The sequence below is a fragment of the Anser brachyrhynchus genome (genome assembly GCF_964034855.1).
Source record: "Anser brachyrhynchus genome assembly, chromosome: 1".
NCBI classification, from domain to species: domain Eukaryota; kingdom Metazoa; phylum Chordata; class Aves; order Anseriformes; family Anatidae; genus Anser; species Anser brachyrhynchus.
In genome coordinates this window covers 199,857,908-199,874,410 of record NC_137694.1, presented here as the reverse complement: position 1 = coordinate 199,874,410, position 16,503 = coordinate 199,857,908, and the positions used below count along the sequence as shown (strand labels likewise).

The 16,503-nt window shown below is 39.9% G+C and overlaps 1 protein-coding gene across 4 annotated transcripts; it reads right to left on the bottom strand.

Moving 5' to 3' along the window:
- Positions 1 to 292: 292 nt before the first annotated feature.
- CCDC82 (coiled-coil domain containing 82) lies at positions 293 to 15,967 on the bottom strand. 4 transcript variants are annotated; one of them, XM_080584228.1, is made up of 8 exons: positions 15,442 to 15,967; positions 14,370 to 14,922; positions 13,519 to 13,738; positions 12,267 to 12,359; positions 10,230 to 10,354; positions 9,233 to 9,403; positions 3,002 to 3,187; positions 293 to 2,437 (listed from the first exon to the last, which is right to left on the bottom strand). In XM_080584228.1, exons 2-8 carry the CDS (start codon positions 14,913 to 14,915, stop codon positions 2,372 to 2,374), a joined length of 1,407 nt encoding a protein of 468 aa, XP_080440354.1. In that variant the 5' UTR covers positions 14,916 to 14,922; positions 15,442 to 15,967; the 3' UTR covers positions 293 to 2,371. The 4 variants fall into 4 exon arrangements, with proteins under 4 accessions (XP_080440354.1, XP_080440353.1, XP_080440355.1 ...); XM_080584227.1 differs by lacking the exon at positions 15,442 to 15,967 and adding an exon at positions 15,010 to 15,164; XM_080584229.1 differs by lacking the exons at positions 293 to 2,437; positions 15,442 to 15,967 and adding exons at positions 2,447 to 2,886; positions 15,010 to 15,166 and having other exon boundaries at positions 2,982 to 3,187.
- Positions 15,968 to 16,503: the final 536 nt, after the last annotated feature.

The following is a 16,503-nucleotide window of genomic DNA, read 5'->3' as shown; positions in this document are numbered from 1 at the left end:
ATCAGCTGAAGCAGCCCTGGTGATCAGTGAGGTGACAGACGGCACAGCCAGACCGCCCTCGCATCCAATAATATTCCACCCCCCCGTTTGTGCGCTGGGGAGGAAAAGAAGGGCTCGTCCGGGATTTGAACCCGGGACCTCTCGCACCCTAAGCGAGAATCATACCCCTAGACCAACGAGCCAACGATGCAGAAATCCCGGAATGTGCAAAATTCATCACTGGAATATGTTGACTATTTTCAATCTAAATGTAGGTGTTATTGAAATATTATAATTACTCAAAAAGCCAAAATTTCCCAAACTTATTTTTTTATTTATTTTGGTAGCATTCAGTTTAAATGTGGCAAAATGAGAAACTGACCATTAATTCTAACAGCATTTTTTTTTTTTTTACATAAAAATCATTTTCTAGAGCTTTCAGAAAATTCGGAAGGCAGCAGAATTTAAGACTATTCTGAAAGGGCTGCGAAAGCGCACACCATTAAGTGGTACAAACCCCATTAATTTCAAAACATTTTTCCTTCATGAGAAAACGTTACACCAAACAAATGTCATTATTTTAGAGATACCGACAAAAGTGTACAGAGATTTCGCTACCAGAAAGAAGTCAGGTTTTCAACTGGCATTGATTTTCCTAAAAGGGATATGCTTGAGATTGATTCCTCAGTAATTTTAAGTTGATGGGTGTGTTCCCACCAACAGTCCCAGAATAACAAGGATGGACAAGGAAAGAGAATAGAAAGCACAAGTTTCTTCAGCTCTGGTAACCAGGGAGATAAATATGATATATAAAATCTCAGAATATTTACATATTTAACTGACAGTTAAGGTATGAAAATAATGTCTTCAAGTATAAGTTTACTTTAGGGTACGTCTCATCCTCTTTACTGGGATATTTCATCATGGTTTGTAAATCTTGTTACTTACATGGTATGACAGAGAACTGACAATATCGGCTCATTCTACCACCACCTAAACCCATTGCTGAATTTCAACACCTGAAGATATGAAAGTACTTCATTACTTACAATTAATGCTGGAGAAAAGCTACTAAAGGGCAAATTTAAGTTACAGTTCCTACAGAAAAAAAGCCAACAGATTCTGACCATGACATGATAGACGTGGCAGTGGTTGCCTACCCAATCAGCATGTTACCAGTAAAGCGGCATATTGAGCAGGAAGAGTTCTGATGGACAAATACCTGAAAAATTAGGCTTCATTAGTTTTACTTCTGAGAAAGCAACTTGTTAAAAAATCTGGAGAGTTAACAATATCATCCATTTTACCAAGCTGCTCAGCCACAACAGACTAATAAGAGTGTGTGCATACAGAAGGATGTAACAGCCCCTACCTGGATTCAAAACCCTGTGCCCTGCACCTTCTCTTAGGCTACGTCCAATTAATTTTATATGCAGCACAACGTAAAGGGACAGAAGGGACAATACAGTACTTAACCCTTCCCAGCTCTTCAAAAATCTACTCCCCGTGCCGCATGGTAGGCCATGCATCATGACTCTGAGTAACTCCTACTTTCTGTTGTCGGATTATGCTGGAAGAATTCTTGCTTAGCTTGCACGGCCACACTAATCCACTCTCTTAATTGTTTAGTTACTGCAAGTTGTTGCCATTATGTTTGTACAACATAATTTGACATTTTAAATCTCAGTAAGTTGTCTCAGTTGTGTATCAGAGACAGCATTGTGGGCCCAAGTGTTCAGTTAGATGGCTAAGCCAGACTCAGTCGGTATGACGCCTATAAAGTGACTCATCACCTAGTCTCTAAAGAGAGGAATGACTATTGTGCTGGAAATGTAGTCAGAACTGCAGAATAGTTCCTCTGTTGCCTTGCAACAGTCTATAGTGATACCTCAGAGGGGAAATAAATCTTTGCATTTGGGTCCTTTTCATCATAACTATCATTCTAAATGATTGGACTTGCTTGCAAATTTATAAGGAAAGTACGATGCAAGTCATATGTTCTTGTGTAACATAGCCTCATCTTTCCAAATAGCCCTACTTCCAAAGGTCTCAGCATCTCCCACCTTCCCCGTGATGCAGCTCAGCATAGGTAGGCAGAAGTTTTATTTCACAAAAGTAACATCTCAGTATCTGTTTACTTAAGAATAAGAGGAAACTTAGAGTGACCTGTGCGGTAAGACTGGAAAGACCCATTTGGTAAAACTTCAGGTTATTATTTACACAGATGAAAAGAAGATACAGCATATTCTTACACAGTGGTTTACAGACACATGGATTTAAGCATAATACAGCCTAAAAGGAATACTGAAGACCAGGCAGAGATAAAGTGCACGCAGATAAAACGGGTCATTCAGTTCTTTACAGGACGTCTTTCAAAGAGCTATATGACCACTTAATCCATTTTTTCGTCTTGGAAATTGTCTGCATCATTCATGCAGTTTTCAAGATCATTGTATTTCTGCAAATCAAATAGAACTTGTATTATTTGATCAAGGTTTAATAACTGAATTACACAAAGAATGCTTTTTGTGTTTTTCTTCAATACATTAACAAGCATGCCAATAACAATTCAGAAGCAAAGATATCTAAAAGCTTGTTAAATGCAACAGCACTCCAAGTTGTCTTAAAATAGTTCATAAAGTGTTTCTGAAAAAGTCAAAGTACTGAACGTAAAGCGAAAAGTATTCTTGCCGTGCCTCATGTACGTGTTTCCAGTCTTCATGAGTTACATACAGCTTGAGTTTGTTGTGTTGCTGCTTTCAAATGAAACAAGAGCCTGCCCAGCCCAGCCCAGAGATCATGCAGCTGCCAGAAAGCTTAATGTCAGAAGCTGATACAAACCGTACGTGAAAGCAGCGGGCATACCGTTTGAGAGACTCGATCGGCAAAAGCAGATGAATGATTAAGCTAAATTCTTATTATCAAAGACCAATAATTCAGAACTTAACAGTTAAATGAAACATTTTATCTCAGCTTTATTTTCTCTCCTTGAAAAAGGATACATCATCTAACTCAGTCATACCTTCTGAATCCACTCAGTGTCTTCCAGGTGACTGTAAAGCCGTTCGACTGTGTCTTTAACTGATTCATCCTCAACACCATCCAACTTGGTAATGGAGCTGCAATCCACATACAACTTGTATTTGAAGTGCTTCAAATTATGGTAAACTCTTGTACGATCTGCACACACTACACCAACCTTCAAAACCTAGACCAAAGTAAACAAATCATTTTCTCAGGGAGAACAGTCATCATCTCGACAATATAACGAATGGCCAACTCAGCCTACCTAATAAAATTTTATCAGTCAATCTGGAAACATTTTTTTAATAATGAAATAAATAAAATGACACTACATGCATAAAATCAGAGTAAAACCACGTAGTTTTCACTACGACGGCAGAACAACTTTGGAGCAAGCAGGCAGTCAGCAAGCCTAAGCAATGGCAGCTTATCAGCACTGTTTTCTTGCAAAAGCTGTACACAGCCATGTTTATAACTACTGTCATCTTTGTTGTCTCCTGGGGGAGCTTTGTTACAAAATCACTAGCATTTTAGACACCCATCATACTGTGAAAGCAGAGGAAGAGGAACTATTTGATGACTTTTGCTTAAAATGTAGTATACTTCTGGGGACAGGAATCACCAGTTCTAGCGTTTTGTAGACTGAATAATATTCAGTATTTCTTTAGTATATACATATTAATACAAATAGGTATGTGCACTGACATATATACTTAATAAATGCATACAGACTTCAAAAAAGTAATATCTGAAACCCCAGGTTTTATACAATGCACATAGATTGCTTATACGAATCTTCAGAAATCCCAAACTTTGACTAAGAGTATGTGAAATCAGGGGTGTGCACAGGGAGATGGAGTCAAAGTTCACCTACCTTTCAGGACATCCCACAATAGTAATTGGTGCACCAATTACTATTTCAACCCATGAAGACAAAGACTATCTAATAAGAAATCTACATCTGGCTGGGTTTTGGAGTCAGGTTTTCTACCCTCCAAAGCAGGAAAATAAATACAAGCATGAAGAAATTCAGCTCCTGATGCACACAGGAGAAACCGATTGAGCATTACTACAAAAACCCCACAAACATCCTTCAAGGGCAGCATTGTTTTGGATTGATGTTTTGTCACATCTTTGAGAGTAACAAGCAGATAAATGGCTAAAGGTCAAAATTCTTTGCGTCAATAATAAAAGCTGTGATTGTATTGCTATTTCAGATTACACGCACACATTTCAACAGACCGCATTATTTACTGCAAAATGATCTCTTCTGAGCCACAACAGTGACGCTCTTCATTGCTGCCATTGGTAATAATCTGACTACTCTTTTAAAGTATTAGAAGGTTAAGTTTTAATCAATGCTTACATCCTGCATTTTCAGCAAACTTTCCTAAATGCATGACCAAATGTTTGCATCTGTGAGCAGTCTCCCAAAACATCTGGCCTACTTGTACAACCTAGCTCTAGCAGCATCTACTGACAATGAGAGTGATAGAAAAGCATATTTAGCTCATGTTTATAAATATAAATGCAAATTTAAATTTATTAAATACATAAATACACTTCATTTCTTAAATATATTTATTAACCAACAGCTCAGGTGATATAAACTGGTCACGGAAGTCAACGGAGGCACACTCACTTGAAAGGACTTTTGATTTGACCTACGTAGATGTCTATGAACTGAAAACGTAACCAGCTTGAGACAAAAAAATGCTATTACTATAGTGCAATTCTCTACTGATCATGTATGTTCATGTACCTATAAGCAGCTCCACTTCCTACTCACATCCCGAACTGAAAATGTAAGGCTTACGTTGGGTGCTATAGGTGCTTCTAAAGTGCAAGACCTACCAATCAAGGCAAAGCCTTGACTGACTCAAACTTCCAGAAGTACCATTTCGAACACTGAGACAATCAAGAATGCAATGTGGTGTTTCACTGAGGGTTTCATAGCTTTTTAAGCATTCCAAGCAATGAAGTGTGGTATCTGGAACACTGTTTGATTAGATATCATTCTGCTTCAGATCGAAACTCTGCCTGGCCCAGTTCTTCCCCTGTTACAACAGCTACCAGGAAATGTTTAGGAAGTTAGTATAATATACGGGACTTACACCATAACGTTTATGGTATTATCATACAACTTGTAATAGTCAACAGTTAAGACATTCTGCATCATCTCAGCTATCACATTCCATAGCGTGGAAGGAGCTTCCCCAAGAACCTGTCTAATCCCTTTTGGGACCCAATTACAGTTTTTGCCTCCAAAGTGCCCTGTGGCAAAGAGCTTCATAGTTTATTTATGTGTGTGGTGTGAAGAATTCCCAGACTGGAGAGGTGCCAGAGGAAAATAGTTAAATATCATATAATGTCATTACGCATTGTGTTTTTAAAGCAAGGAAGATCGTCTAAAAATACAGTGTTATTTCAGAATGCAGCTTTGGAAAGAATCTCAGCACTGTACACATTCTAATTTTTTCCCCTCACAGTTCTCAGTGACTCTATCCTAATGCTTAACTTATCTGCTCAAGCTGGCCATATCAGCCAAAGTGGTGTTAAATCACTTTGTACGGAATGCAGGAGCACAGCCTGACAACAGCCTAACACGTAGTGACTGAATTCATGTCCTCTCAGCACAGATATAAATGGAAATACAACGCCAAGACTGAGAGCAGAAAACAGTTCATAATGCAGGTGACGCAGGAGCAGAGAAGCGTAAGGGACACCTACAACTCCAAACTGTTCGATTCTCCCTGACCATGGAGGGATGGGAATTGGCAGCTACTCACAACAATCACTGCAAGCCTAAGCAAAACTGGAACAGCTGTTTCTCTTCAGGCCTATTGGCAAAGCAGAATACTTCGGAGATGAGAGAAAAGGAAAGTTTTATGCAGAAGAGGAGGGTTGGAGGTCTGTTTTTGTTCTCTACACATCCACTTTTCTTGGGTATTTTCATATAAAACTTTAGAAATAGTCCAAATATGTATTTCCAGTCAATTTGATCTGCCAGTGCTGATCTGCCTCCTTTCAGTGAATTATTTTTCTTGCAGTGCCAGTTTTATGTCTTTCTGTGTGCCCTTTCTGTTCTTTCTTTTCCTTCAATTGGCAGGACAAGTTGATCAATGCACTGCCAGGAGAACTTCAAAGACAACTTGAGAACAGTACCTTTAACAGTCTCAATTAAAGGTCACCATAGGAATAGGAATGTTGCATTAGCAAGCCATTAGTAAAAATTACTGGAAAGCGCTCAATCACTCGCTCTCCCGGGTCTGTTCTGCAGCCCCTGAGCTCTACTGAGCATGCACGTAGCAACCATCTCACCAGATGCTGGGCTACGCAGGGTAAAGAAAACCCTCGTCTTCTATTGTTAAGCTGAAGAGGATAAAAATGAACCAGCAAGTTAGTTTAATATTCAGTAGGATATTTCAAGTGTTTTCCAAAGTGAAAAACAGCCAATGTGGGACAACATTTGGCCAGCAGTGAGGGGGTTGCTACTGTTATTTCCACAGTTAAACTGGAAGTTGAGTAAAGATTAAATTCTTGTGCAGTTCACTTATTTCTGTGTAGGTAAGGCACATGTTTCCCATGCAAAACTGATTTAAGTTAGTGATCTTCCTGACATATGGGTCTCTAAATGTAGAATAATGACTGTACTATGGTCTGCAGTAGCAGTGCTAGTAAGATTGCTTCCCTGCATCCTAAGTACTTAGTATTTTCTTTCAACAAAGCCAAGCTCTCTTAATTATCATACACACGTGTATTTATCAAAACAGTATTAATGGCTACTGTTCAGCAGGTTCTGTAATCTGTTCAACAAAAAAAAACCCGTCAGTTACCTAGATTTACCTAGATTCTGCATCACATGCAGAGCCCATTATGATGACATAATGATAATCACACTGATGTCCCTCACATGTCTAAATTAGAATATTTACAGAGGTGCAAACTATCTAGGCTTGAGCTTCAGTAAGGTAAGCTTCCAGTTCGTTGAGGGCTTCACTTTATTTTTCTGTAAGAAATCCTATTATATCCTTTTTCAAAACATGTTGTAAATACATCTTGTGCTGACACTTCTTTCAGCAAGCGCTGTGAAGAACTTCATCTGTATTCAGAAACTCTTTTACATGCACAAAGAAAAGGAATATAGCTTCTCCTGAAATACATCTCCTGAAAGAAAGAGATGTAAGAAGAAAGGCAGGAGCTGGATAACAGCTTGGTACGAAAATGCAACAACATTTTATCCTTGACAAATCACGCTTTGAGTTCATCATAAGAGGTCATCAATTACATGACTTAGGAAGGCCACATGCAGACATAATCATAACAATTACTGTTAGCTGTAAATTTTATGTGAAGGTGCCTAAATACTGGGAACACCTAGGTTCTTAAGATTCAAGCTCTTCCAAAGTCCCAGCTGTGCAATACAAGTTGACTGCTCAAGTCATCTAGAATGGCTGCCTAGTGCAACAGTGTGTAACAACGTGAAAGACATGTTTCATACAAAAAATACAATTTAATCCAAAATGTCCTAGTAAAGGCAGCTGGGTGAGAAAAAGATACAAGATTACCTAAGTGGAAATATTTTCTTCTTTGGACAAATTGTTCTGATAATGCAAGAAAGAAAAAAAAAAGGTTCTACTAGAATGTACCAAAGTAGTTGGGAACAAGTCTTCCCAAAAGGAGATAAACAATTTCAAGTGTCATTTCAACTGAGATCTCGAGATACTTTGTCCTGGGTGAATAGCTACATGGGAAACAGCAGATGTGAAAACATCTGAAGAATGAAGCAGTAAATCTTGACTAGGCTGCACTTGGGCTGTTCGAATGACAGTGGCACTATTTCACTCAGTGTTCTGACCTACAGCAAACAAGAGCAGTAAGAATGCACATGGACGGTCCTAATGCTGAAGCAGTAGGCACGGAATTAGCAAACCTAGAGACCCAAGGCAGAACAAACCTTACTGGCAACAAAGTAGAAAGCAGTCATTCCAGGGAGATGATTGTCCATTACACATACAGTTACTTTTAAAAAGTTTCTGAAAGCTAATCAATGCACGACTTGTGCTGGGAAGGTCTTAAGGGCATTACAGGCACACAAAAAGGTAAAGGGCTTTCAAGTGATCTAATTTCAGTGAAAAGGCATTCTGATATTTAGAACAGATGTAACTCTGAGGCAAATGTCACTCCTGATTTAAAGCCTCAGACTCCTGGCACAAGGAGATAGGATCTATTCAAGATTAAAAAAAAAAAGTCACAGTATTTCTTATGTACTTGGTAAAAACCAGGAATGCCAGACATGTTCAGAGCAACACTCAATTGTATAGTTTCTTTACCACTAGAGCTGTTTCTCCCTTCTTTATAATATGCTTAGGATTTTCAATCTTCTATTGAACATCCTCTGCCAAAACAAAAAAAAACTAGTTTACAAGTAATTGATAAGTGCTTGTATTAGTACCTCAGTTAGCATGTGAATCTTCGTGTGTGCTCTCAGCCTGGCTGACACACAATTTCAAACAGCCTCCACATGCACCACAAAAGACAAGCATGCAGAGGACACCATGTACCTAGAGCATTTCCTTCCTGCTCTGGATATGACTCAGACTGCAGAGATTTGAAACAGAAGAAAAATTGAAGCAAATCTTAATTTTGGGTTGAAGGCAATAGTTTTCAATGAAATCTGTCACATGTCCCGGAACACTTTATCTTTTTTATCATGATGTTCAGCTCACAATTGGATATACTTAGTAGTAGTTCATGCAGTGCAAGTGCATGTGCTGTAACAGGTACTAATACTACTAAGTAGTAAAGGTGGGGAGGAAACAGAACACCAATGACTGAGATGCAGGCAAAATCAAAGGTCATAGAAAAACATCTGATTTATTTTCTTGATAAGAGGTGTTGTTTTTTTGGAAGATATTTTTCAAGACCTCTTTCCCAAGATGTTAGAAAGGGCCAGGGGTATGGAGGGAAGCATCTATTTCTCCTCATTTTCATAGGAACTTCCTTCATAACTCCTAGCTAGATCCAGGTCAATACTCCTCAAGATTGCAAAACGGTCCTCACATTTTAAAAATGAACAGGAGTTCAGATGCAAAGTACAGCAACTTAACTCTTGCCTCTGGTATTATAGACGTTACAGGTGCTGACAGGATTTCTGTTTGTTGTATGAGTTTCCGTAACACTAGACAAAGCTTAAAAATAATTATATAAGGTGCTTGTTTTAAGTTACCTGTTTGTCATCTGACATGAAGTCATCTGCTTCCAAGGTTCTGCTATTATAAAGCTTTCCAGATAGTAGCACATTGAACTTACAATACCGATTCAATCCACAGGCCTGACAAAACTTATTTGTTGGATTTTTCAAGATGATGCGAACATTTGGGTAACAATCAACACGCTCCTGAAAAACATTTTTCTGTTAGCATTAAAGAATCTCCATAAACTTGAACAGACTGCTGAGTACCTTCTATTAGCACAAAGTTAGCAGTAGAGAAACCAAAGAGATTCAAACGTGAAGTTTTTTTAGCATTCAGTTGCAAATGTATATACCTTCTCAATCATTTTCTAACATGTTACCCAGTTTTCTTTCATTTAGCTTCAGGTCTAAAGAATGACTCCAACATCCAGGCAGTTATTTTTCTTTCATCTCTCCCTCTGTTTTTATTTTTTCTGGGGTGGTGATCAGGGCAACTGTATCAGTGCGTCTACCTCAAATAAATACACTGTATCTCACCACTGCTCATACTCAACTATTGCAGTGATTACAAGGTCACCACAGCTATAACTCTCATAGTATTCCAGTACCTCCCATACAATGATTTTGACTAGGCTACTGTATCTTGGCTTCATATTTTTGAAGTAGCAGAATATTCATGATGAACATACTGTTTTTTTGTGGTAGGGGGATAAATTTTTGTTATAACATTGAACAAGTGACAAAAAATACTCCAAATAGCATCTGCTAAAGTTAGCTGGAGAAGCATTCAGGTCACAGGAAACAAAATCTGAACGTTTATCTGAATGTTTGTTGTGTGTTTATAAACACAAATATTTCTGATATTTGCAAGTATCAAAACTAGTTACAGATGGTAAAGAGCAATGAGTCTCTTAAAAATATATATACATATATAGTGAGTATTGTACCTTTATTCAAAATTATACTACTGAAAAAATCTGTCAGTAACTATATAATTTGGAGACAACCATTTAAAGTAGAAGCTACATACCTTGTACCGATCTTTCCAGCGACTTCTGGAGATTAAGTTGTCAAGACGAGGCTGAATGAAACGATCATCCAAATAATGAAGGGAGAGCAACATATCTTGTGCATACTTCTTTTGCCTTGTTCCATCTGTTCAGCAAGAGTCATTACTGATTTGCTGACCATCATATGTTGTACAAGTTTCCTCAAATAAAATTTTCAAGGACATTATGCTTCTGCATACTAAGAACCATGAATAATTGTAATAAACTACTACTGAGTACATTTACTACTGTTACCCAGAAAAGTGATACATGCATTTTTGATGAACTAATACATTTAATTATTTTACAGGTAATTATCACAAGAGGTACACGAATAAACTCTACAAGCCAGGTTAAAGTGGAAAGCTGTCAACCCAAAGGTAGAACTATTCACTCAATGCCATTTAAAAGAATGGAAAAACAAAAAAAAAAAGTCTTGCTTTTTGCCCAGCTTATGTGAGGAGTTCATAATGTACAAGAGAAGGTTGTAATCCACGAAAACAAACTGCTGAGTAGCTTCCCAGCAGAAATTTTGACAGCTCTCTTCTCCTTCACCACTTCTAAGCAACACATAGAAACTGACCTTTAGCCTTCAGCAGCCCAGTCACATGCCGTGAGTTAAGCAGCATAAATATTTCCAAATATTTACTCAAGCAAAAGAAATAAACCAGTAAGATGAGTAAAATATGAGTATTCCACAATTATTTCCCAGATATGTGCTAGATTCCAGGAATTAACCAGGAGTTTCACTGGTGCAGGCCAATTCTTACCGTCTCAGGCTTCAGCACGTACAGAAAAACACTAATTTGTGCAGTTACCTTTCCTAATCTTTTAGCGATGCTGTTATCAAAGGACGGCTGGCTATCTAGCCTTTTCTATAAAAACAGTTAATTGTCATTATCATTATAGCTATCATAATTACTATCTATAGTTCTTCCACATATGCTTTACATGTTTTCAATAAATCAGTTACGCTGGAAGCTTTAAAGAGGTCGTGCTAGACTTTTAAATTTTTTTCACAATAAAAAGCAAGTCTACCACTAAACTAACGGCTCTTAGTTCAAACTAGTTAACTTGTGTTAACTTCCATGAACTGAGAAAAACCCATTCTGTGTTCTGAAAATGTGTTGTAATGCTAGGTAATGTTGTAATGCTCATAGAATATAATATTCTTCGGAATACATCCTTTAACCTACCTTCATAGCTGATATACCACTAGCACCTTGGCAGGGAGTTAATAATTTTCTACAGCAGATACAATATGAAACAGAAGGAATGTCACATAGCATAAATCTGGCAAGATTTACTTGTTACTCTTCATAAGCTTGTTGCACTTGGTAAAACAGAACAATACCTGAAAGAACCAGCAGTGGTAGCTGAAAGACATTTTTAGTTGCAAGAATACACAACCTTTACTCTAAAGCCTGTGGTGTATTTCAGTTTCTCCATTCACCCTGATCTCCTGGTGACACCAGAAGCTGCCATTAAAGTTCACCAGGCCAAATCCCAAAAACCACTTCCTCAGTAAAAACAAGCCAAGAAGTCCTGGCTGCAGTTGAAATTTGTTTTATCTCAAAGATCAAATGTTAAAGATTCAGACACAGAATAATCACCATAACTAAAATTATCATCTATCAAATTTCCTAGAAAAAGCTATGAAACACGACATTTTGAAAAATCACCTGACCTTGCAATCTTTCCGTTGAGATGCTTATTTTGAAATTAATTTTACTTTCATGCTGGAACTATTACTACTGATCAGCAACACATAAACGCTTCCTTACACCTCAGAATGCCTAATGGGCTTAAAAGAATGAAGTCCACACACTTTTCCAAGATTACTCTACTCATTTCAGATAGATTAACTTCCTAAAGTTATAAAGCAGAAAAACTACAAACAGATCTCAGGGATTTCAACTCACAAACTTATACTCTAATCGGGAGACCATCTTTTCCAAGAATAAATGCTTTTGTTTGTCTTTGCATGCACTATTACATTTTAAATGTAATTTACTTACCATACAACGACTTCAGGAAAGTGTCATCAATTGCATTTATCAGAAAAGCCTTTACTATCCTTTGGAAGTGTACATAAGGACTACAGCGAGATACTGGAAAGAAATAAGCAGAAAAATAAGCAGAATTTAAAAAAAAAAAGAAAGTAAAAAAGAAAGTGTAAGCAAATGTGACTGTCATATAAGAAGATTTTTTTTCCATTATTGTAAATTTAGAATTTTAAAGTCATTTAAATATGAATTTAAAAATAATGTTAAATGTCCCACATCAAAACCCCTTATTTAAGATCTTGCATTTAAATAGTGCTTCTCATCCCAATAATCTTAATGAATTTTAGAGTGTCCTAAAGTCACACATGTCCTTTCATCAGGAGCCTAATATAGGAGCTATAAACACAAACTAAAGAAAATAAATTGTTCTATGAATAGCAGGAAGTAATGCAAACAACAGAAGGTCAGGCTTATGATTTTTATTTTCCTAACTTTCTTTCAAATAAACATAATTCTGCTCATGTCTTTACTGGGGAACAAACACGACAAATGCATGTAACCATCTACACTAGCACTGCCTATCCTGTCAGTACACACCTCCTTCTAACAACAAAGTATGCAAGAAGAAAACCAGCATAAACTTCTGGTTCAAGTTTCTCCTCCATCCAGATACCAGTTTTCACAAAAGGAACCTGAGCAACACGACAAGCGTTCTGATTCTGTGCAGCTTGTCTAAAACTGATGTATGAATTCAGAAACCCCTACAGATCAGTGCTTCCAAGTCTCACTGCCATAAATAAAAATACATTAAAAACAAAACAAACAAAAAACAACCCACAATATAAAAGCCTAACTCACAGCAAGACTCTTATGTCATTCTCCAAAACAGAATTGATCCAGAATTAATGTACTTGCTCTTGGGGTACATCGCAAGATGGAGGATGACAGCTGTCTCAAAAGGAATGATTCCATCATAGGTGGCCTCATTCTACAGCAGACTGACAAAAAAAAATAAATCTGGGCAATGGAGCTCCTTGTCCTTCTCTCCAAATTATACCCTCCCTTTAATAACATACAGAAGGACTGTAAAAGTTTACTGTGGAAACCACGAGCACTTTCACAAACGAAAGCCGTTCAGGAATTTCTGCTTTTAAACTATCATATCCCGTTACACAGTCTTATTTTGTATTTAGGGCCCATAAATATTTATTGCAGCACTAAAAACAAGTTATAAATATAGAATTGTAACTAATTTTGATCTTACACTGTGGGATGTAGTATGCCAGCAATTCGCTATTTGATGTATTTAGTTCTTTTTGTTGCTTTTTTTCACTCTTTACTTGCTCTGTGTCGTCATCACCACTTTCTTCTTCCTCATCATTAACTATAAAGTCTTTCATGCTATCACTGTCAGTTTCACTTTCTTCTGTTGGTGTGAGGTAACAGAATGGTTCCTCTTCTATTTCTGTTTCACTATTGGTATCCTAATTAAATTAAAAAATATATTTCAAAAGCAAATCAAGAATTTTCAGTGTCTGCACTATCAAAATACTACATCTACTGGACCTTCTAATGACCACAATTGTTAACAAGAAATAACAGATTTCAAAAAATCCATCATTCTGTACTACATGACGATTACTTTCTGCTTTAAATCAGCAATCTCCGTGTACCTCTCTTCAGTCAAACAGACTGAATAGGAATTAAGGTAACATGAGATTTCTAAGGTGCTTCAACAGGCACTTTGTTTCTTGATAAGAGTAATCTGATAGCCTAAGGAAAAAGGAATATTAAAGATATTTTTTCCCTTTCTGACAACATAGAGAATATAGATATGTGCATTCTAAGCTGCTTAGTCATCAGAAAGCCTGAAAGAGCAAATGAAGGGAAATTCTTAAATCCTCAGCGATGAAAATTAAATTAGAACTAAAGGTCTTCAGCAGTCAATATTGTTATTTAGTTCACGTGACAACTGTTGAAATGTGATAGGATTACTGATTTGTCATGAATAAAAACCAAAACAAAATTTTAAAAATCCTACTGATTAATATCTATTAATTGCCATCTTCCCCTATACTTAGTGGTGGAACCGAAGCTCAAAGATAAAATTCAGACCTCACAATTTTCACTCCTACAGGATGTCCGAGATGCTCTTTGTCTTGCAAGACCTTTCAATTTGGCCAATACTTTCTGTTTCCTATTAGTAGAAACGTTTTCTGTAGGGCAGGTTTTATCAGGCTGCTGTTCTTGGGAACTCTCATCTTCATTAATTATACAATGGCGTTTGGCAAAAACTTTCCTAACAAGGATATCACTGTCCTCGCTTTCATCACTGTCGTGCAGTACCGAGCTGTTCAACCTCTTACGCTTCCCAGGCACAACGCATTCATCATCTGTTATTTCCCCACTGTGGATTTTCTCCTCCTGATCCGCAAAGCCATTCTTCAGAACAGTTTCATCTTTTTCACCCACTCCGTCTTCTGACACGGTGGATTCAGCGGACTCTTCCTCCTCTGAGGCAAACGAGGATTCGTCATCGCTGTCAAACAGTATGAGCTCCCTTTTAGTGCGTCTCCAGTCCACGCGGGATTTGGCCGACAGTTCCGCTCCTGCCGTCTTATTTCTGGTTTCGTACCTTCTCACACCTGCTCCTACCTCCATCGGGAAGCTGTGTCAACACACCACAACACGCACCGGTAAGACAACGCACCTAATACGTTATCCCAAAGAAGGAGGGACAGCTGGCATATTTTACCACGTAAAACTCCGATATTTAACGCGCCCTTCAGTGAGACACGCAGCGAACATCACCACGCCAAACTCGGGACTTCTGAGGAGGGCACGCCTTCCTCAAAACACGCTTACGAGCAGAAATACCCCCACCCGGCCTGAATAAATGGGAAAAACCTTTAAGTCCGTCACCCCCTCCCACACCGACCGCCCACTGCCGAGGCAGAGAGCTCGGGCCCGGCCACCTCAGGCCTGTCGCGGTGTCCCCCCGGGCCCTGTGCCCCCCCGGTGGGGCTGGGGCGCCCCGACGGGAGCCGGGCCGGGCCCAACGGGGCTCATCCCTCTCCCCCCGCCGCCACGGCGCAGGCCGATGGTCCCTGTCGCGCTCTGTCGCGCCATATCGCCACCTATCGCGGCGTGTCGCGCCCTGTCGCCGCCCGGCCCCGCCGTTAGTTACCGGGAGCGCTTCCCGCGCCCCAGCGCGCGCTCGAGCGGCCGAGGGCAGGTTGCCGCCCCACCCAGCGCTCCGCGCGCCGCGATTGGCTGCCGCGGCCTGTCACTCAGCCCCCGGGCTGTTTACGGAAGTGCTGACAGGTCATTGGGGAGGCGGGGGTGTCACGTGCTTTGTACGGGGTTCGCAGGTTGGCGCGCGGTGCTGGAGATCGGGAGGTCGCCGGTTCGAGTCCTGCCCCCGCCTCGGGGCACGGCTCCGCCGTCCTCCCGGCCTCCCGGTCACCGCCTGGCAGGCGGGGGTAGCGCTGGGCTGCGATGGCTTGGTTGTGATCGCTTTTCAGCCTGATACAGTTGTGTTCCTGAGGCTCTGTGGGCTTGTGAGGCATGGGGTAAGGGGGATTCTGGTGGCCACTGGAGGCTGCAGGTCGTAGAACGATTCATATAGGATCACAGCATGGCTTGGGTTGGAAGGGACCTTAAGGATTATTTAATTCCACCCCCCTGCCATGGGCAGGGACACCTCCCACCACACCAGGTTGCCCAAAGCCCCATCCAGCCTGGCCTTGAACACCTCCAGGGATGGGGCATCCACAGCTTCTCTGGGCAGCCTGTGCCAGGGCCTCACCACCCTCTGAGGGAAGGATTTCTTCTGAATATCTAATCTAAATCTTCTCTTTTCTAGTTTAAAGCCATTCCCCCTTGTCCTATCCCTGCACCCCCTGACAAAGAGTCCCTCCCCAGCTTTCCTGTAGCCCCCTTTAGGTACTGGCAGGCCGCTGTAAGGTCTCCCCGGAGCCTTCTCTTCTCCAGGCTGAACAACCCCAACTCCCTCAGCCCGTCTTGGCAAGAGAAGTGCTCCAGCCCCTTGATCATCCTCATGGCCGTCCTCAGGACTTGCTCTAGTACTTCCATGTCCTTCTCTTTTTGAACGTCATGAGGTTTGCACAGGCCCACCTCTCAGGCCTGTCCAGGTTCCTCTGGATGGCATCCCTTCCCTGCAGTGTGTTGACCCCACCACACAGCTTGGTGTTATTGGCAGGTCACCAACACCTGGCCTGAGGCTTCC

Coding starts and splice junctions, on each gene's coding strand:
- CCDC82 (XM_080584227.1), bottom strand. CDS start 15,062: ATGTTCGCTGCGTGTCTCACTGAAGGGCGCGTTAAATATCGGAGTTTT. Junction 13,739..14,369: donor GTAGGAGTGAAAATTGTGAG/GTCTGAATTTTA, acceptor TAATTTAATTAG/GATACCAATAGTGAAACAGA. Junction 12,360..13,518: donor GGCATACTACATCCCACAGT/GTAAGATCAAAA, acceptor ATTTCTTTCCAG/TATCTCGCTGTAGTCCTTAT.